This window comes from Macadamia integrifolia, chromosome 2, assembly GCF_013358625.1.
Source record: "Macadamia integrifolia cultivar HAES 741 chromosome 2, SCU_Mint_v3, whole genome shotgun sequence".
Taxonomy (NCBI): domain Eukaryota; kingdom Viridiplantae; phylum Streptophyta; class Magnoliopsida; order Proteales; family Proteaceae; genus Macadamia; species Macadamia integrifolia.
In genome coordinates, this window is record NC_056558.1 from 6,339,985 (window position 1) to 6,361,618 (window position 21,634).

Sequence of the window (21,634 nt, forward strand, 5' to 3'; positions counted from 1 at the left end):
AAAAAAAAAAACCAACGCTCCACCCATCTCAGCCTCCCACCACCACCACCACCACCACCCCCGCTGCCTCCAGTCCCGCCCCTGCTTTTGGCTGTAACCCTGTCCCTTGTTTATGTTGTCACATGGAGAGCTAAATATTTTTTCTTTCTTTTGTGTCGCAACGATTATGGGGTATAGATAAGATGGATCAAAATCCTCTGTTTTTCTCATCCCTGTTTTTTCTTGTTTTGCTACCTGCAGGACACGACACGTGGACAATTTTAAGATCAACGGTCAAGGTTGGGTGAGGATTATTACATCCGGTGCGTTGGTCTTAAAGTTGTCCACGTGTCCTGTTCTGCAGGTAGCAAAACAAGGAAAAACAGGGATGAAAAAAACAGAGGATTATTTTCCGATAAGATAGCGGAAGATACGGATCATCTCCAATTCCAACCTCTTCTATTCTATTTGGGTTGCGACACTTGTTTTTCACAACATCATTGTCATATCATATAAAGTTGAAACCCAAAACCATTATACTTTTTTCAAAACCAAACCGGTTATAATTTTGAGATCCCAACTTTTTTTCGAATGTCACGCCCAATAACAAAAACCGTCTCTCCTTTAGTGTAGAAGCGTAACCCTATAATGATACAGAAGATAATGAAAAAATAAAACAAATAATGCACGAGGTTCGATAAAGTTACCTACATCCCCGGTGAGATGAGATCCTGCATGTCTAGGTGCTGCACCAGTACTCCCTGGATTAAACTGCAATGGAATACAAAACATCATACACCAACAATCTTCACCTTGGCTTTAATTCTATCGAGCCTCCTATAAAGATAACTTGTAGGAGTCTTTATCATTGTACCTTATTAGAGGTACAAACCCGCACCTGCTTGGTGCGTCCCTCATATTCAACAATGAGTAATATTAATCAAGTCCAAACAAGACTCGAACTTCTCTGTAGTAACTGGCTTTGTAAACATTTCTGCAGGATTGAGATCTGTATGAATTTTTCTCAAGTGAATACTGCTTTCTGACACAAGCTCCCTGATCTTGTGAAATCTCACATCAATATGCTTTGTCCTTACATGAAACACCTGATTCTTTGCAAGATGTATGACACTCTAACTGTCACAATGTAACATTGTACCTCATTGCTCCAACCCCAACTCATAAACCAGTCCAGCCAACCAGACTCCTTCCTTGACAGCCTCAACTGCTGCCATGTACTCTGCCTCTGTAGTGGACAATGCAATTGTAGACTGAAGCATCGCCCTTCGTGATATAGGTCCACCAGTCAATGTAAACACATACCCTGTAGTAGACCTCTTCTTGTCTAAATCACCAGCATAGTCAGAATCAACGTAACCTGTCAATTCTGTAGAACTTCTCTTGCCACTGAACATAACACATATATCTTTAGTCTTGCTCAAATATTTGAATATCCACTTAATTGCATTTCAATACTCCTTCCCTGGATTACTCATGTATCTGCTAACAACACTGACTGCATGAGACAGATCCGGCCTGCTACAAACCATAGCATATATGAGACTCCCAACTGCGCTAGCATAAGGGATTTGAGACATCTGCTCCACCTCCTCATGTGTTGTAGGGCATTCCCTTTCAGATAACTTAAAGTGGCCAGCTAACGGAGTGCTAACGGCTTAGCCTTTTCCATATTGAAACGCTCTAGCACCTTTTCAATATACCTCTTCTGAGTTACCCAAAGTTTACCTGCATTTCTATCTCTAAGGATTTCCATGCCAAGGATCTTCTTAGCGGCACCAAGATCCTTCATCTCAAATTCATCACTCAACAAAGACTTCAAAGAGATTATATCATGTTTGTTCTTTGCAGCCAGTGGTGAAAGGTATCTTTTTCCAAAGTCATCATTCCCCATTAGGACAGACCCACCAAAGCAAGTAGTACCCTGATCGAAGTGTGTTTCACCACTGAAAAAAATATTTCATTGTAGTTTATCCCCTCCTTTTGTGCATGGCCCTTGGCTACAAGTCTGGCCTTATACCTTTCACGCTCCTTCTCAGATGCTGTATCTTTCTTACGAAAGACCCATTTACACCCAATGATTTTTCTTTCCTTGGGTTTTTCCATAATCTCCCAAGTCTTGTTCTTCTGTATAGATTCTATTTCCTCCATCATAGCTGTCATCCATTTATCATGATGTACATCACTCAAAGCATTATGGTAGGAAGATGGATCACATGTACCTACAGTGAGGGCATAGGCAACCATGTCTTCAAACCCGTATCTCATAAGTGCTTTGTGAGTACGCTTCCCTTTACCTTTGTCACAGTATATGAAACTTCTACTGCTTCCTGTTGTCCTGGTAAGTCACTTGATGACTCATTCTCTCTTATTGTTTCTAACTCACCTAACTCCACCTGCACAGTAGAACCTTCTTTATTTTCATCAACTGCTTGTGAATTATAATTTGACTTCACTATATGAGACTCATCAAACACAACATTTCTGCTTACCACAACTTTCTGTGAACTTAGATCCCACAACTTGAATCCCTTTACACATTTCTTAAAACCAAAAAAGATACAATGTTTAGACTTTGAGTCTAACTTGAAATGTTGCTCACTCTCAACATGCGCATAGGCTGGACAACCAAATATTTTTCGAATAGAATAATCTACTGATTTTCTTGTCTATACCTCTTCAGGAATTTTACAATCAATCGCCTTTGATGGAGACCTATTGATGAGGAAACATGCCATGTTCACTGCTTCTGCCCAAAATCTCTTGCTCAACCCTACATTCAGCCTCATACTCCGAGCTTTTTCTAGAAGTGTTCTGTTCATCCTTTTAGTTACACCATTTTACTGTGGTGTCTTTGGAACCGTGAAGTGACGTGTAATCCCTTCAGCTTTGCACAATTCTAGAAACGGTTTGTATGTGTACTCTCCTCCATTATCTGTTCTCAAGTATATAATTTTCTTTCTTGTCTTCCTTTCTACCTCAGTCTTCTATTCCTTAAATTTAGTGAACACCTCACTTTTATGCTTCATAAAGTAGATTCAGACTTTCCTTGAGTAATCATCAACAAAGGTCACGAAGTATTCTGCCCCACCTTTAGATTTTATTGTTGAAGGACCCCATACATCACTGTGTACATAATCAAGCACCCCTTTACTCTTATGTTTTGTAGTTTTGAAACTAACATTGCACTGTTTTTCAAACACACAATACTTGCAGAAGTTCATTTTACAAGTTTTTACTCCCTTCAACATTTTCCTTTTATGAAGCTCCATCAATCATCTTTCTCCCATATGCCCTAACCGCATATGCCACAGATAGGTATCATCTGTATCAAATACTGCATATGTAGTCACAGATGCTCCACCTATAACTGTGCTCCCTATGAGTCTGTATAGGTTTCCTGCTAGCTGTCCCTTCATGACAATCATTACACATTTAATAACTTAGAGAACTTCACCTTCTACTATGTACTTGCAGCCATTTGAGTTAAGTGCCCCCAAAGATATTAAGTTTTTCCTTAATTCTGGTACATGTCTCACATCTGCTAAGGTTCTTACTATCCCATCAAACATCTTGATTTTGATAGTGTCTATCCCAATGGTCTTGCATACGGCATCATTCCCCATTAGGACAGACCCACCATTATATGGTTGATATGTATAAAACCAATCCTTATGTGGACACATGTGATATGAACATCTAGAATCTAAAATCCAATAATCAGACGGTTGATTCTTACCTGATGATATAGAGAGTACATCTCCATCATCTCCATCTGAATTGTCAGCCACGCTAGCTACCTCAGATGCTTTATCTACACCTTTCTTCTTTAAGTCCGCCTTCCTCTTCAAGCGCTTTCTATTCAGATGACCTTCCTTCTTGCAATAGTAACAAGAGGCCTTTGTCTTTGCCCCTTTTGATTTCGATCGACTCTTCCCAGATCCCTTCTGATTTGATCTCCCTCTTTCCTGCTCCTTGTCACCTCCGAAAAAACCTTCTCCTTGAGATTTCGTACTACTGTCCTTCTTCCTTGTTTCATTGGACATGAGGGCAGCTGCGACTTCATCCATCTCAAGGGTTTCATTCTCGTACAAGAGAATCATTACTAGGTAATCATATGATTTTGGGAGCGACAACAGTAATAGTAACGCCTTGTCTTCATCCTCGATCTTAACCTCTAGGTTTGCAAGTTTACTTACGATATGATTGAACATGTTAAGATGTTCTAATAGATCCATACCTTCCTCCATTTGTAGAGAATACAATTGCTTCTTCACGAACAACTTGTTCGTTAAGGACTTCGTCATATAGATGCTTTCAAGTTTCGCCCATAACTGTGGTGCAGATTCGATACCCATAACATATTGTAGGGTATCATCAGAAAGATTTAATCGAATAACACTTACCGTCTTTTCCTCCATCTCTTCCCAATCTTCGTCAGTAATTTTTGCAGGTTTCTTCGACTTCCCCAACAACGTTTTTGCCAAAGCAATCGAAACCTTAATCAAATTGAATCAAATTTTTTTTTTGGACTAATTTTGATTTAAGGTATTATGAAACGGTTTGAGAAACCGCAATTTACATTGGAAACCTGACCGAAACAGATATGAAACCAGTGATATCTTGAAAATCACTAAGATATATAAACTGCATTTGATATCAAACTGATAATAATCTGATAAAAGAAAACTAAAATATAATGAACCCAAACCGAACCAAAATCAAACCTTTTTTCATAAAACTAATTCAACCCAATTGAAACCGGGTTGAACCAAAAAATTGAAACCCTTTTTAGTCGGTGGATCTGGAATGGATCTCAAGACTTTTTTTATATTTATCCTTATCTTTTGTTGTGCTTTGGCCTTTATGGATTTTTATTTATTTTTATTTTATTTTATTTTACTTTTTTTTTTTTGTCAGCTTGGCCTTTATGGAGTTGTTGATAAATTTGGGTGTGGGGTTGTGTTCGAGTCTCCTAGTCCTTAGATGCTCCCTGTCCAGCTGATGATCCGGCTAGTTAAGCCCTTGTTATCATTCTTCCTTTTCTCTATGTTATCATTTCAGTTTCTTTCATACTTGTGGGTTATCCCAAACATTTTTGTACTTTCAAACAAGTTAGGGAAGTAAATGGAAGGCACCAGTAGAAGGATTGATGAAGAGATTTCAGCTTACAAATGAGGAAGTTTTCGATTGAAACTTCAGAAGTTGGAGGAACTTCAGCTCATTTTAATGATGATGGCTCATCATTGAAGGTAAGGACTAGAGCTCCCATAAAAGAGGAAGTTGGTGTTTTTTGCTTCAGGAAACAAGTTGAGGATCTAGCGACGCTTCTGAAACAAGAAGAGTCCCAACAGCATCTTCTTGTTTTTCTATACGGTATGAAAGGTGTAGGAAAGTTCATTCGGATTCTTCCTCTAGGTCATATAACAACTTATAATAGTCAATACTCAGTAAGGAGGAGATCTGATGGAAGTGTTGAAAAATGTCGCATTCATGATATTTTTCTGTACACATAAGTTTCTCAACATCTATGAAAATAATTGTTCAAAATCTCAAAACAGATTCTTAATTTGTGATCCACCCAAACAATTGTACACATCATATATCTAGTTTCAATCTACACCATCTTTATTCTGGTTCAGATTCTCTCTCAAGCATACATTTGCAGACGTTGTGTTCTTCCACCAGCTCTGAGGTTCTTGGCTCTTAAAAACTAGAGACAACAGAGTAGAGGGGCAACTCTTCACTCTCAAAGCTCATTGATCTGAATTTTCAGCAATGAATGTACAGATATGGCTCTTTGATCTTAGAAACCAGTCTTTTCAGCAATGATGTAAAGGTGTTTAATGGATAATTTTGTAACTAAAATCTATTTTTAAGTAATCTTGTAATTTTTCTTAATTTTTTTATGCAAAGGAATTTGCTGAAAAGATGAGATTGTTAGTTTTACAGGAAATCCCAACAAGATCTTTAAACATTACAATAGTCATAAATCAAAAGAGCTTGTACAAAAGGCACCATTGTCAATTAGATGGTAAAGAAAAAGCATTTCCAAAAAAATAAAAAAAACATGAACTGAGCTGCCATTACTGCATGAATGTGATTTATAATTTGATTTATAGAAATCAATCCATTTGTTTCGGCAATGTCGTCGGGGCGGATTCGCGTTTGACAAACCTTCGCCAATACCAGTGATTCTCCCATACTGTGTGCATCAATTCAAGAGGGACTCCTTTAGTCTCAGGAAGGAAAAGAGCAACAAAGAGGGTCATTACCACAATACATCCGGCATAGAACAAGAAAATTCCATACTTGAAGTGGCAAAGAATGGTCAAGAAGGTTTGTGCAAGCGCAAAGGTTGTGGCAAAGTTCACGGCAACACTTATACTTTGGCCGGTCGGCCGGATTTTCAAAGGAAATATCTCACTTGGTATGAGCCAACTCAGGGGACCCCATGACCATCCAAATCCAGCAGCGTATGTGCACATAAACACCAGTACCAAAATGGCATAGTCCTTGGACAAAGTTTCCTTCCCAGAGACTCCTATCTTAGCCCCTAGAACAGAAGCCACAGCCACCTTCACAAAAAGGGCAAGCAACACAAGTGAATATGAATAGATTGATGGCTTGAAACTTCAACTAAATCCTGGGTACACAAGGTTCAGAAATCAAATTAGAATTGGTGGGATTGACCACCCCCTGATCCAAAACCAATGAAATTTACCTCTTGTATACAAGTCTTTTGATAAAAAGACTCCAACAAATCATAAATTGATTTATGGAAATCTTTATTTCTTCTTGATTCTAATTTGGGAGAAAGAACTATGCTTGTCTTTGTTCTCGTGCACACTGAGTATTTTAACTTTTAGTTATGTCTAGGCATGGGGAATGAAAATGGGATTTGGCTCCTATCCTGAGCGGTGATCGCCCAGGTCTTGCCTATAATTACCTAGGCGATCACCAGTGTCCAGGTGATGATCCAATGGTTTTTGACGTCTTGTTCTCTGCATCTTTTTCAAAGCATTGGATCATTGCCTCGTCATGTGGCATTCGCCCAAATAACTATAAACCGACTTGAACAATCAACCTTAAAGAGAGGAACTGGATCCATGAAGCCGGGAAAAGTTCTCTAGCCCTTCCAATTTATCGGGTTCCTTCCATTTCTAACAAATTCGAATTAGAATCCATAGAAACATAGGTAGTACCAATCCACGGGCCATATTAGTGACATGGTGCATATGGTTTGGGCTAACCGGGTCCATTTCTTGAGTTCCCCCAAAACTGGGCTATATGGTCGTTTTCAAGGAGCTAGACTAGGGCCCAAAAGCCTGCCCTTTCAAATGTAACAGTAAATAGAAGAAAATGCTAACCTGGCAGAGGAACATCTGGGTCCCACCCTGCAAGAACAGAGCTCTCCGACCATACCGGTCCACTAAACCGGTCGACACGAGAATCGAGCAGAGGTTGACAACGCCCAATATAAGAGAAGCCATGAGAGCCGAGTCGTTTCCGAAGCCGACTGATTGGAAGAGGACCGGCGCATAAAACGCTATCACATTAATCCCTGTGAGCTGCTGAAAGAAAGGTATTGCCACGGACATCACGAGGTGGGGCCTATATTGCCTCTCAAATATTGTCTTGAACGGCTCCTGATTTGCGGCTTTCATGACTTCGGTCGTCTTGATGAGAGAATTCAGCTCTGCTTCTACGTCCGAGTTGACTCCTCGAGCTCGTCGTAGTGATTGTTCAGCCTCTGCCAGCTTGCCACGTTCCACAAGACTGCTGGGCGTATCGGAGATGACTAGAGCACCAAGTGTCATAACAATTGCAGGTAAGGCTGCAACACCGAGTGAGAGTCGCCAGCCCCACTCGAGCCGAGATGAGCCGTAGTTTAATCCATTAGCTGCGACCACACCTATGCCAATGAAGAACTGGAAGCCTGTGCTGAACGCACCGCGCCATTTGGATGGCGCCATCTCCGATAGATACACGGGGGTTGCCTTCAATTGGAAAGATCAACCCGAATTAGTGCAACGAAAATCGCTTTGAACAGAACCCACTTGATAATCCGTCCGAACCATCCTAGAGTTTTGAAACCTTGGTCTTTATATATGAATCGCGAGGCATTACTCCCTTTGGTTAACTCGAGGGGGTAGCACAGTTGGTAAGCAACGAACTTGGTACAAGTTGTAAACTCGGACGTCCTAAGTTCAACTCCCTCTAGGCACACCTTGGGCTACTCACACGAGGGTGTTTAGTGCTCTTCACTGCTTTTAGTGAAAGTTCAACGATTCTCATTCAACCAAGGTATGACCCGTCATTGGCAAAAAAAAAAAAACCCTTTGGCCTCCACATTCTCTACGGCTACTATAATGTTGTAGTGAGCATCCAGTGGTTGGGAGCCCTTTGGGATGTATGCTCAGATGCTCTCAACCTTTGGTTGATGACTGCAACGTTTCAGCGACTGTAAAGGATGTGGACTCCTTGCTTTGACCCCTCTTCTTTTCTCTAATATATTCCTATTATAGAATTTCTCTACCCATGACATGAAGCATTCATCAATTTCCCCTTGTCCCTTTCAATAGAGAGCTTAGACTTTGAAGCATAGAAGTTAAGACCTAGTCATGGACACTAGCTTAGTGTAGTGGTGACAACTTCGGCTTGAAGAACTGGTGCCTCGGGAAGTAGGTCGTGGGATTGAATCCTGTCAAATCCGGGTGAACGAGTGTGTTGTGTATAAGAATAGGTGGCCATTGACCCCACTAGCTCCTAAGAGGTTGGCTATTAGCCAGCGGCGCTCAGTACCACTAGCGCCTAGGAGGTTGGCTATTAGCCAGCGGCGCTCAGTAAGGTATGATAGTAGACCAGAAAAAAAAAAAGTTAAAGACCCAGTCCACAAAAGCCCGTTTAAATAGGCCCAACATACATGGGCTGAAGCCCACTTACCTGGTTAGTGAAACCAACACCAAATCCAAGCAAAATGCGGCCCAGTATGAGCATTGCAATATTAACAGCAGCACCATTAATGACCGCTCCAATGAAGAAGGTGCAACCCCCTAGAACCATAGTGGCTCTGCGACCCAAAGCTCTTGTGAGGCGACTAGCCACAAGGGATGCAGCCAACCCAGCTATGTACAGTGAAGAGGTGAATGATGTGAGAACTTGACTGTCGAAGACACAGTAAAGATTCTTCTCAGTAGCTTTCATCTTCCTTAGTACCGATGGGAAGAATTTTCGGAGGAAAGGTTCCATTGTTGTCACTCCTCCTGCAATTAAAGCAATTCAAAGTATCTTAGAGGAATGCAACATAAACCTTCTGGCTTCCTTATCTAAGAAGCTATGGGTGTCAAACCCTAACCCGAACCTGTGAAACTGGATCAAATCAAACTGATTCTTTATTGGTTTGGTTTTGGAATAGAACATTGTGGACCGAATCACACCAAAACCGCATTGAACATAAAAAACTAGACCAAAATCAAACCAAATCCATATAAAATTGAGAAATCGATACCAACCCAAAATCATTAGAAAAAAAAATATTTTTATCCCATAATTATGTATATGTACATGGTAAATCAGACCAAAATCGATTTAATTGATAAGATAAAATCAAATTAATCTGAAACCAAAATAGATCGAAACCAAACTTTAAGGAAGTTTGGGTTCGAATTCACCCCTTCATTAAGCCTGATCAAAACCAGACCAAACCGATAGATTGGCATCCCCATTAATAGCCATCCATCCACATACACAAACAAAAAATATATAGAAAGGCCAAAGCCCAGAGCCCAAAGTGCCGTTTAAAAAGCCATTAGAGGCTTACAAGCCCGAATCCGACCGAACCCGGGTCAGCTAGTTTCCATACCATCTAAGATCCTTTCCAACTAGTGGGTTGCCCAACTGGTGTCTATTTAAGTCATCCAATGGTAATGAGGGTTTGGACACGCATCCAAACACAAGTATGCTCTTTCAATGTATCCAACTGTCAAATGGCTAATTAGGTGGTCTAATCATTGGAGAGAATCTTTTTCCGAAGTGAATTAGGGGACAGGATATGTGTCTAATAAGACTGTAGGAGAGAATTTCCATATTACACAAGTACAAAAGCAAAACTTTCACATTTTAGTGTTTATGGAAAAAAAATATTTACACTATATATGGAAATGTGACATGATCATTGAATCGTCGCATACATAGTGCATGGCTGGATTAATCACATGTTAAAATTTTAAAATCTAATTAAATCATGTGAAGAAAGTGTCATATGATTCTCCATTAAATTGCAATTTTACAGAAATAAAAGGGAGGGTAACAAAATGCCTAATCTAAGGTGTTTAGTGAGGAGATAAGGTGTGACTTTTGAGAGGGCGTTAACAAGAATCTGCACGCTCATGTCATGCACTTCCTTTTCCTTTTCTCTTTAATTAAATAATTTCTCATCATCCCAACACAGCCCAAATGATAGAACTAATTATATCTCAATTTTGCAACCCAATCCAATCCTAGCGGATCTCATATGAAAAAACCCTAGATGAATAGAATATGCCAATTCCAAAAGTTGATGAAGCCGATTTCGATTGAATTAAACCAAAACGGATCAGAATCAATAGGATCCCGGTTCAGGTTTTCTAACCCCACGCTATGAAGATTTATTTTTATTTTTTTGGTTAAACCCAAAAAATATAGATTAAAAAAAGACTTAAGACCGTAGAAAAGAAAAAGACAGTTGGAATGGTGGATTGGTGGTTCATGGCGGGCCCCACTTCCTCGTCTGCTAGTCTTGTCTCTTATGATACTACCGATTATTTTTTCTCTCTAACAGTCGAAGTAACAGTCAGTGAGAAACAGTGTCAGAAATTCCCCGATTTTGGAAAATTTTGATGAAATATTTCTAGGGTTATTTCCTAATCTCTTTTCATTCTTTTTTTCTTTTGGTGGAATCTCTTTTGATTCATCTGATCCGTTTTACTCAATCAATAGAGAGAGAGGGAGAGAGAGAGAGAGAGGGGGTTGGCTGAGTGGTTCAATCAAAAGCTACATAGAAGAAAGAGAAAATAAGGTGTTTAGTAAGAAAATAAGGTGTGACTTTTGAGAGGGCGTTTACAAGAATTTGCACGCTCACGTCATGCACTTCTTTTTTCCTTTTCTCTTTGATTCTCATCATCCCAACACAGCCCACATGATAGAACTAATTTTATCTCAATTTTCCAACTCCAATCCAATCCTAGTGGAACTCATATGAAAAAACCCTAGATGAATAGAATATGTCAATTCCAAAAGTTGATGAAGCCGATTTCGATTGAATTAAACCAAAACCGATCAGAATCAATAGGATCCCGGTTCAGGTTTTCTAACCCCACGCTGTGAAGGTTTTTTTTTTTTTTTTTTGTCAAACCCAAAAAATATAGATTAAAAAAAGACTTAAGGACCGTAGAAAAGAAAAAGACCGTTGGAGTGGTGGATTGGTGGTTCATGGTGAAGATTTTTTTTGTCAAACCCAAAAAATATAGATTAAAAAAAGACTTAAGGACCGTAAAAAAGAAAAAGACCGTTGGAGTGGCGGATTGGTGGTTCATGGTGGGCCCCACTTCCTCGTCTACTAGTCTTGTCTCTCATGATACTACCGGTTAATTTTTCTCTCTAACAGTCAAAGTAGCCGTCAGTGAGAAACAGTGACAGAAATTCCCCGATTTTGGAAAATTTTGATGAAATATTTCTAGGGTTATTTCCTAATCTCTTTTCATTATTTTTTTTCTTCTGGTGGATTCGCTTTTGATTCATCTGCTCCGTTTTACTCAATCCACAGAGAGAGAGAGAGAGAGAGAGAGGGTTGGCTGATTGGTTCAATCAAACGCTACACATAGAAGAAACATAAAATAAGGTGTTTAGTGAGGAGATAAAGTGTGACTTTTGAGAGGGTGTTCACAAATTCACGTCATGCATTTTCTTTTCTTTTTCTCTTTAATTATATAGTTTCTCATCATCCCAACACAGCCCACATGACAGAACTAATTATATCTCAATTTCCAATTCCAATCCAATCCTAACGGTTCTTGTATGAAAAAAACCTAGATGAATAGAATATGCCAATTCCAAAAGTTGATGAAACCGATTTCGATTGAATTAAACCAAAACCGATCAGAATCAATAGGATCCCGGTTCAGGTTTTCTAACCCCACACTGTGAAGATTTTTTATTTTTTTTTGGTTAAACCCAAAAAATATAGATTTAAAAAAGACTTAAGGACCGTAGAAAAAAAAAAGACCGTTGAAGTGGTGGGTTGGTGGTTCATGGCGGACCCCACTTCCTCGTCTGCCAGTCTTGTCTCTTATGATACTACCGGTTATTTTTTCTCTCTAGCAGTCAATGTAGCAGTCAGTGAGAAACAGTGCCAGAAAAAATTTTGATGAAATATTTCTAGGGTTATTTCCTATTCTCTTTTCATTCTTTTTTTTCTTTTGGTGGAATCTCTTTTGATTCATCTGCTACGTTTTAATCAAGAGAGAGAGAGAGGGAGAGAGGGAGAGAGGGAGAGAGGGCAGGCTGATTGGTTCAATCAAACGCTACATAGAAGAAAGAGAAAATAAAGGAGAGAGAGAGAGACCTGAAATCCCGATGTCATAGCCAAAGATTAAGCCACCAGAAGCAGCAACGATGCAAGTGATCACCACTGACATTGTTAACCTTCCGGCGAAGCCACTGTCATTTCCTTCAACGGCGAACACTCCTCCTGCCATTATCTCTCTCTCTCTCTCTCTCTCTCTCTCTCTCTCAGATATGATTTGGGCAATTGGGGGAGGTGGTGGAGGAGAGAGAGACAGTGAGATGACCAAATGAATGATTGGGGATTGCATTTATATAGGTACGAAATTCAAACAAAAAGAAAGATGATTTTCCTTTTACTAATTAGTTAAAACATCCCAGCCCACACTGGATAAAAGGATGTACACTGTACAGTCCTTTTACGGTTTCTCTCCTTATTAATTCCCTTTTAATTATTATATATTCAAATCTCGCTGTTGGAGCGATTAAGTTATTAAGGTTGTCCTTTGTCCAAAAAAAAAACACTTAAAGATGTTAATCGGTTGATTTGGTCTGGTTTCGATTAGGGTTGAATTAATTTCAGTCTATTACTAAACCAACCTAAAACAAGAAATTGTTGTTTTGGACAATTTCAGGTTTGGTTCGTTCTGATTTCAGATTTATAATACATAAGGAAATTAATAAAAAAATCTTTTTTTTTTTTTTTGGTTTTTTATCTAGTTACTATTGGTCGAGTCTTTTTTTTTTATTTATTAAGATGATCTATTTTTTGGTGTTTTTGATTGGTCCGATTTGGTTTTAACTTCATAAAACCACAACCTAAAACCAAATTAAAAAGTTTGATATACAATTCGACCGGTTCGGGCTGAACTTTAACCCCCTCATATATATTTTTCTGACAAAACACACCCAAATTAACGGAAAATAATCCTCTGTTTTTTTCATCCCTGTTTTTCCTTGTTTTGCTACCTGCAGAACACGACACGTGGACAACTTTAAGACCAACGCATCGGATGTAATAATCCTCACCCAACCTTGACCGTTGGATCCTCTGTTGTCCACATGTCGTGTTCTGCAGGTAGCAAAATAAGAAAAAATAGGAATGAAAAAAACAGAGGATTTTGATCCCAAATTAACTAATAAGTGTGGAAATATAAGGTTATTCTGACACCCACTCCTTGGCCCACCGACCCCTTACTTTGAGATATTCTTTTCCTTTTTTTAAAGAGAAAGTTTAAGAGTTAAGATTGTTTGGTCGCCATCTTCCATTCCTCGTCCTCTCTATCTAACAGTTGGGGAAGTCCCAACTCCCAAAATCTGTCCATATATTATTATTATAAAGGTGGCGGATTTTGAGAGGCCTCTCAACACTGTTTCAAGAACCAATGAAATCTTTCTATAAAGGTTAAAACGTCAATCTATTTTCATTCATTCATTTATTTAAGGAAAAAAAATTATGGACTCAGTTTTTATGCACAATCGTACGCACATGGTTTGTTTTTCAATCGTTCGGTGAGAGTAGGAGGCAAAAGTGTAATAATACATCTCTCTCTATCTTTCCATCCAATTGAAGACATAAATGTGTACAAAAATGTACGATTTGTTCATAAAATCTTGCCAAAAACACAATGATATGAATAATAATTTATAAAAAGAAAATATCATTGAATCAATATTTGTCAAGATATTTCATATTTATGCCCTTGAGAGGTCTCTCAACAAAAGGATGAGTGGGTGAGTCTTCCACATAATATTTTTGGCAAAAGAACACATAATGATTTCGGAATTTGCATTCATAGCTAATTCTCACTCTTTTCTTCAAAAAAAAAAAAAAAAATCAATTCAATCAGAGTATCAAATTCAATGATTGAAAAGATTCTATCTTCATTATAAGTGAAGAGAAACTGAACCATACAAAGAAAAAATAATGCACTACAAGAAATTTGGGTATTTACGATACATTTTTAAGGATGGATAATTTTCGTCTCCTAAAAAAATCATTCCGGACATATATAGATTTGTCACTACATTTTGACCATTTGAGATAGAAAATTTTCGTTCCAAAAACCCATTTTTCTTGTAGCGATGCAACTTTTAGGCTAACTATGTTATTTATTTATTTTAATTTTTGGGTAGAGCTGTATTTTTTATCTATCATAGATAAAGGAAAATATCTCAATTCTGACGTAGAACGAATAGGATGGATCTATGTCCTTCTATTTCTATCATATTAGAGCTCCACATGACTGAAAATTAATCCATTGATTATGTGATGGTGTAAGCATCAAGCCTGCACAGTTTTATACCAAAGGGCTAATCTAAATAGAATCACAACCCAAAACTAGGAAATAATGATATAAGTGCCGAAAAGGTCAAAGAGGAAACACTCTAGATGAAGAAGATTAGGTACCTACCTGACAGTAACAGTTGAGAATGAAAGGTATCCAAAAATTGTCTAACTCATGATTAATTAATAATTTGTTGAACCAAGGAGGAAGGTCTTTTGACAATGACCAACTCCTCATAATAAAGAGGCCATGACTTCAATTCTCTTGTGGACCTATCGATAACCAAAATAATAATAATAATTCATTTTTAATCTCGCACTCTATATTCCTACTTAAAAAAAATTGTATAATTTTTTTCCTTTTTGATTTTTATTTATTTAACAAAAATTATTAATGAAAACTATTTTTTATCAAAATATAAAAATAGGTTGGTAACCACTTAACAAAAATAGTTTTTTTGTGAGGAAACAGTTTGGTAACTGTATGTGCAGAATATGTTTCACTAGATTTTAGTTGCATGATCAAGATAAAATTAATTCAAAACATAAATAAATAAATTGTGAAGTTCTATTTAGGCACAATTTATAAGCTGATAAAGGCAGATGTAAAAGGAAATTTTTCCATTTTGGCGAAAATTATATATGTTCATTTTAAGCTTCAATAACAAAAGTGTGTAAGTAAAGGTGGAGGAAGAATGAAAGCTTTAGGTCAGTTATTCATACTTATAATTGAAATATCTAACCACCAACTAGTATATCAAATCACGTAAGGTCTCAAATTAGCTGACGTGAGATTATTCTAAAACACTAATCCTTTATGACTCCAAAAAGTGAGACACCACTAACTTTATCTCTATTAATTTGATCAAAGTTATAATCTATTAATCATTTTTAAGTGCTCAACACATTTTTTTTTTTTAATAAAACGTTATTTGAAAAATCCAAGATTGTGGAGACTGCACAATCAGAGAACTATAGGCATGCAAGGTGAACATAATTTGGAATATTTAATTGAATTTGAGTTTGAAATTTGGTACATGCCTTGCCCAAATCATTTCCTATCTCTATCCAATAGTCAAATAAGCCAAAATATCTACCAATATGGTAAAATAAAAGTGTCCTGTTTGAGAGGCCTCTCAACACTAAACAAGTTTTTTACTTCCAAGAATCAGCAAGATTGCATTATATTTGTCAAGGTTGAAATATCAATTTATATTCATAGCTTCATATATTATGTAAGGGAAAAATGATGATGTGAACACAAATTCTATAAAAAATTTCATCGAAGCAACACATGTCAGATATTTCATATTGATGCAATGCAGATAGGCATCTCCACACGAAGTTGTGTAAGCGAGTCATCCCATAATATTTCCTAAAAGAACACAAAACGACATTTATAATGGGAGAAAGTTTTCGCCACCCTGGGTGAAGAGAGAATCACTTCATCCTAAGTATTTGATGTTATGATTGGACTCTTGGAATAACAAATAATATCATCAATGCTTATCCCTTATTTAAGAAAGTCTCAAATACCCTTTCTCAATCGAATTGTTGTGTCAAATCCCATAGATTTAAGGGATTCTCTCTTCACCATTATTGAAATCGGTGAAGTCAAACTCAATCATTCACATTATATATTAAAAATCATACTAAGTAATGATTAGTAGTGATTGTCATGCATGTAAACAGTACCCACTATTGAAACTCATAATTTATAACTTTTGGAAAAGAAGGAGTAAATGATGAAGTATAAAAAAATTGATTTAGCTATTAGACCAACCAGGTTCTATCATATATTGGAAATCATTTAAAGTTTCTGAGAGGATATTTGATTGAATTTGATGCATTACCAATTTAGATGCCACCCTTCTATGCAATAATCAGAATTATCACATCAGCTTACCATTTAATACTTATTTGGGTGAAACAATGGTCCTTGATCGCGTGTTTCTTGAGCCCAAACACGAAGGGCCGTAAAATTACACCCCCCCCCTCTCATTGGCCCCTCGTTGACCCAGGGCCATGCAACCAAAAACCATTCTTTTCCCCAACTTATTTTGTTGGGTTTTGAAGTAACAATTTAAATTGCTAGGAAAAAAATAAATAAATAACAAAACAAAACAAAACAAAAAAAATGGCATGGTTGGTATCCTTTCATACGGATCAGACTACTCTCCAACAACTGCATCCTACAACATTCATCCAAAGGCTCGGGAGGGGGGTTAGTCACATATCCCAACACCTGTCAACACATGGGGATGATGACATCTGTTAGGACTTTAGTCAAATTCACCCTCAAAGTTGGTTATTATAAAGTGAGTGCCTCAATCTTCATAAGTATTTATATTAAGTTGCTCATATCCGATGTATGATCATTGTTTACGTAGAACCCCAATAAGATTTAGACATTATGGTAACCATTTATCGAAATTAAAGACTTGTACAAAATGCACCATTTCCATTTAGGGGGTAGAGAAAAATATACATAGATTCAAAAACATTTTAAAGTACAAACGATACTTCTTTCCCTAACTTGAACTAATTTTTCTTAAATAGACTGTGATGATGGAGCTGCCATCGCTGAATGTATGTGGTTTACAAAAATTAATCCATCTGTTTCGGCAATGTCGTCGTCGTTGGCGATTCTTGTTTAACAAACCTTCTCCAATACCAGTGATTCTCCCATACCGTGTGCATCAATTCAAGGGGGACTCCTTTAGTTTCAGGAAGGAAAAGAGCAACAAAGAGGGTCATTATCGCAATCCATCCAGCATAGAACAAGAAAATCCCAAACTTGAAGTGGCAAAGCATGCTCAAGAAGGTTTGTGCAAGCACAAAGGTTCCGGCTAAGTTCACGGCAACACTTATACTCTGGCCGGTAGGCCGGATTTTCAATGGGAATATCTCACTTGGTACCAGCCAGCTCAAAGGACCCCATGACCACCCAAATCCAGCTGCATATACACACATCAACACTAGTACCAAAATGGCATAGTTCTTAGACATAGTTTCACTCCCAGAGACTCCTATCTGACTCCCTAGAACAGAAGCCACAGCCACCTTCACAAAAGAGTAAAAATCACAAGTGAGTTTAGATGGTATATTTTTTTTAGGGGGGGGGGTTGAAGCTCCTGGTCGGATGGCCCCTACTGGGGCAAGGGGCCAACGAATAACACACATGGGTATCAACAATGGTAGATTTTTTTAAGTTTCACAAGAGTGGAAACATCATTTCACAGCCCTATATGTCCAGGGAGGATCATATTACGTCGTTTTACACCCATGTTGTGGAGATTATTTCCTAATTCGATAGAACAAGTTTTCGTTGCACCAAGATCCACCCCTTTACCGGAGCCCAAATGTTCATATCCATTAAATATAGTAAATCCAAAGAAAATGTTTGCAGAGAGAGAGAGAGAGAATGCTGACCTGGCCAAGGATCATCTGGATCCCACCCTGCAAGAACAGAACTCTCCGACCATACCGGTCCACTAAACCAGTCGACACGAGAATGGAGCCGAGGTTGACCACGCCCAATATTAGAGCCGCCATGAGAGCCGCGCTGCTGCCGAAGCCGACTGATTGGAAGAGGACCGGCGCGTAAAACGCTATCACATTAATCCCCGTGAGCTGTGTAAATAAAGGTATCGCCACGGACATCACGAAGTGGGGCCTGTATTGCCTCTCAAATATGGTCTTGAACGGCTCTTGGCTTGCGGCTTTCATGGCTTCGGTGGTCTTGATGAGAGCGTTTAGCTCGGCTTCCACATTTGAGTCGACTCCTCGAGCTCGGCGTAGCGATTGCTCAGCCTTTTCCAACTTGCCACGTTCCACAAGACTACTCGGAGTATCAGAGATGAGTAGGGCACCAATTGTCATGACCATTGCAGGTAAGGCTGCCAGGCCGAGCGAGAGGCGCCAGCCCCACTTGAGCCGAGATGAGCCGTAGTTCAACGCATTAGCTATGACTACACCTGTGCCAAGGAAGAACTGGAAACCGGTGTTGAACGCGCCGCGCCATTTGGGTGGCGCCATCTCCGATAAATACACGGGAGTTGCCTTCAGTTTGCAAAATTAACTAGAATTAGTGAGATAGGAATCACTTTGAACAGAAGTCTCTTCATCAAATCACATTGCGGAAAAATGTATCCAGTCATATTTATGGCAATACACGAGGGCTTAAAAATAAAAAATTAAAATGATATACACAATACCGAGGGTACACAACCTCTCTCCTCTTTAACGATATGGGTCTCTTATATATGAATCATGAGACAATCCCTCATTCTTAAAACAAATTAAAATGATGTACACACAAGTACACTACCGATGGTATACAATCTCTCTCCTCTTTGACGATATGGATCCTTTATATATGAATCATGAGACAATCCCTCATTCTTAAAACAAATTAAAATGATGTACACACAAGTACACTACCGATGGTATACAATCTCTCTCCTCTTTGACGATGTGGGTCCTTTATATATGAATCATGAGATAATCCCACACTGAATTCCTCTGTGGCGCAATAAGGCGTCTGTTGCACATTAACGGCCAGTAAAAATACTCAGGCACGGAGCCTAAGGTGTTAGATGCTCATTAGATGCCCTGTTGCTCCACAGAGGACCCAAGTCCGACAATCCATCATATGTGCCCATTGGCTTGGCATGGGAGGGAGATGTCAATGAATGTTGGTAGTAAGTAGATCTCTCCCCTTACTTTAATACACCTATATTAAGGGTGTCAATTGGTCAATTCAGTCCGATTTCAATTGTATTGTGGGTCAAACTAAAACCAAACCATTGAGCTGAAATTGGCTTCAGGTTTGGACTCTTTATTGGGCTGGCTTAATTGGCTCTTACCGTACTACCAAGTCGGTTTCCTTTTCATATTTTTTTACTTAATGGGCACAAAATAGTAATGTTGAAGAAGCTCACCCACCTGGTTAGTGAAACCAACACCAAATCCAAGCAAAATGCGGCCCAGTATGAGCATTTCAATATTAACAGCAGCACCATTGATGACCGCTCCAATGAAGAAGGTGAAACCACCTAGAACCATGGTGGCTCTGCGACCCAAAGCTCTTGTGAGGCGACTAGCCACAAAGGATGCAGCCATCCCAGCTATGTATAATGAAGAGGTGAATGATGTGAGAGCTTGACTGTTGAAGATACAGTAAACGTTTTTCTCAGCGGCTAACATCTTCCTCAGTACCGATGGGAAGAATTTTTGGAGGAAAGGTTCCATCGTCGTCACTCCCCCTGAAAAAAGAAATTCGTAGTACGTTAAAGTAATGCGACATAGACCTTCAGACTTCCTTCTTTAACAGTCATTTTTGTGTGCATATGATACATATTAGATATAAATTAAAAATTGTTTAAATTTTATAAACATGCTATCCACACCAGCACCTACTCATTTGATCGAATAGTATGAGATGGGATTGAAATATATACTCGAGTGGAGAGGATCCAAATTCGGGCTCTATATATGTTCACTGACTCATGATGGGGTGTGAAATTTTTTTCACTATCATCTCACTCATCCAACAATCTAGTCAGTGCGGTTAAGACCATAGCATATAACGCTATGGATAGGAAGACTGTGATCAAAGAATCACAAACAATGTTGCAAACTCACCTTTTAACTTAATATTATTGTTTGATTTTTCTATCCAAAAAAAAAAAAAATCATACTCTTCATGTAAATTAATTTTCTATAAAAGAAAAATTATATGATATATATATATATATATATATACACCCTTCGTGTAAACTTTTTACTAATGTGTTAAAAAATTTATTCCAAGTTTTTTAGAATTGAACTCTCGCATTCTTTACTTCAGACACTTCCCATCACTACCTGTGTCTTAAAATTAACCGTACAAATTATCTCCTCCAATAAACAAAAAAGTTAATAAAAGATTACTTAAACGGCCCATATAAAAAGGTTTTCTATGTGATCAACCTAATTTGTGTCATGTGGAGGGTGACAAGATGTTTACCAAATTTTATTGGCAAAGTATCAACGTTTTCATAAATAAGGTATGACTTATATTTTTTTTTTAACAAATGATTTAGATTGTCACCATAGCTAATTCTCAAATACGTGTAACAAACACGCACAGGGTTTAAAAATCGGAACCACATCATCGAATCAATGTCAAGCCCGATTCTGATGCAAGCCAAGTCGAATTGACCTCTCCTCACAGCTTTTTTAGGATTCCACCCAATCTTGACCAATTTCAGTAGTTTCCAAACCGATTTCAATCAATTTCAATCCGAATAAGTTAAGAAACGGGTCTAACCAATTTGGAGGTCCATTCCAGCTTTTAACCACAAGTTAAATTTAAGCTCCTAAATTTAAGTGGAAATAGGTGGTTACTTGGTCATGCATCCCTAAGTTAGTCCTCAGCCTGGATTTAGTCTCGGTATTAGTATCAGAGAGGATCGGTGCATATCGATTACTTTTACCCTTTGATTTTTAGAAAAAAATATACATTTTTTTTAAAACTATTTTACCCCTAAAACAAAACGAATAATCGATCGAAATCAGTGAAGAATCTAGGATTATTCTCAACCGATATTAATACAATACGATCAATACGATACAAATACTTGAAACCATGATCCATCACGCTCCCTAATAGAGTTTCTTCTTCCGAAAAATCTTTTTTGCTTCATCACCGTAGAATTCGTTACCTAAAAATAATAGTGGCTCACGGTGGGCTCCAATTCCATGTCAATCAGAGTCTTTGATACCATCGGTGGTGGCAAATTTAGCACCGCAAACGAGTTAAAA

At 38.2% G+C, this 21,634-nt stretch overlaps 2 protein-coding genes across 3 annotated transcripts in view; both read right to left on the reverse strand.

Annotated features, from left to right (window-relative positions):
- Positions 1 to 5,941: 5,941 nt before the first annotated feature.
- On the reverse strand, positions 5,942 to 12,825 carry LOC122072245 (sugar transport protein 5-like). Of its 2 annotated transcripts, none has more exons than XM_042636831.1 (4): positions 12,602 to 12,821; positions 8,944 to 9,263; positions 7,368 to 7,997; positions 5,942 to 6,575 (listed from the first exon to the last, which is right to left on the reverse strand). In XM_042636831.1, the coding sequence occupies exons 1-4, from the start codon at positions 12,732 to 12,734 to the stop codon at positions 6,123 to 6,125; spliced, it is 1,536 nt and encodes a 511-aa protein (XP_042492765.1). In that variant the 5' UTR covers positions 12,735 to 12,821; the 3' UTR covers positions 5,942 to 6,122. The 2 variants fall into 2 exon arrangements, with proteins under 2 accessions (XP_042492765.1, XP_042492766.1); XM_042636832.1 differs by having other exon boundaries at positions 6,512 to 6,643; positions 12,602 to 12,825.
- Positions 12,826 to 17,225: 4,400 nt separating this feature from the next.
- The window catches only part of LOC122072246 (sugar transport protein 5-like), a 4,930-nt gene continuing 521 nt past the window's right edge, over positions 17,226 to 21,634 (reverse strand). The window contains exons 2-4 of the mRNA XM_042636833.1: positions 19,775 to 20,094; positions 18,260 to 18,889; positions 17,226 to 17,890 (exon numbers count right to left, since the gene is read on the reverse strand). Coding sequence (XP_042492767.1) covers positions 17,435 to 17,890; positions 18,260 to 18,889; positions 19,775 to 20,094 — 1,406 coding nt within the window. The 3' untranslated portion in view covers positions 17,226 to 17,434. The remainder of the gene's footprint in view (positions 17,891 to 18,259; positions 18,890 to 19,774; positions 20,095 to 21,634) is intronic.

Excerpts from the sequence above, each read along its gene's own strand:
- LOC122072245 (XM_042636831.1), bottom strand. The coding sequence starts at position 12,734 with ATGGCAGGAGGAGTGTTCGCCGTTGAAGGAAATGACAGTGGCTTCGCC. Across the intron at positions 9,264-12,601 it reads CTATGACATCGGGATTTCAG|GAGGAGTGACAACAATGGAA; the intron begins GTCTCTCTCTCT and ends CTTTAATTGCAG. Across the intron at positions 6,576-7,367 it reads CCCAGATGTTCCTCTGCCAG|GTGGCTGTGGCTTCTGTTCT; the intron begins GTTAGCATTTTC and ends CTTTTTGTGAAG.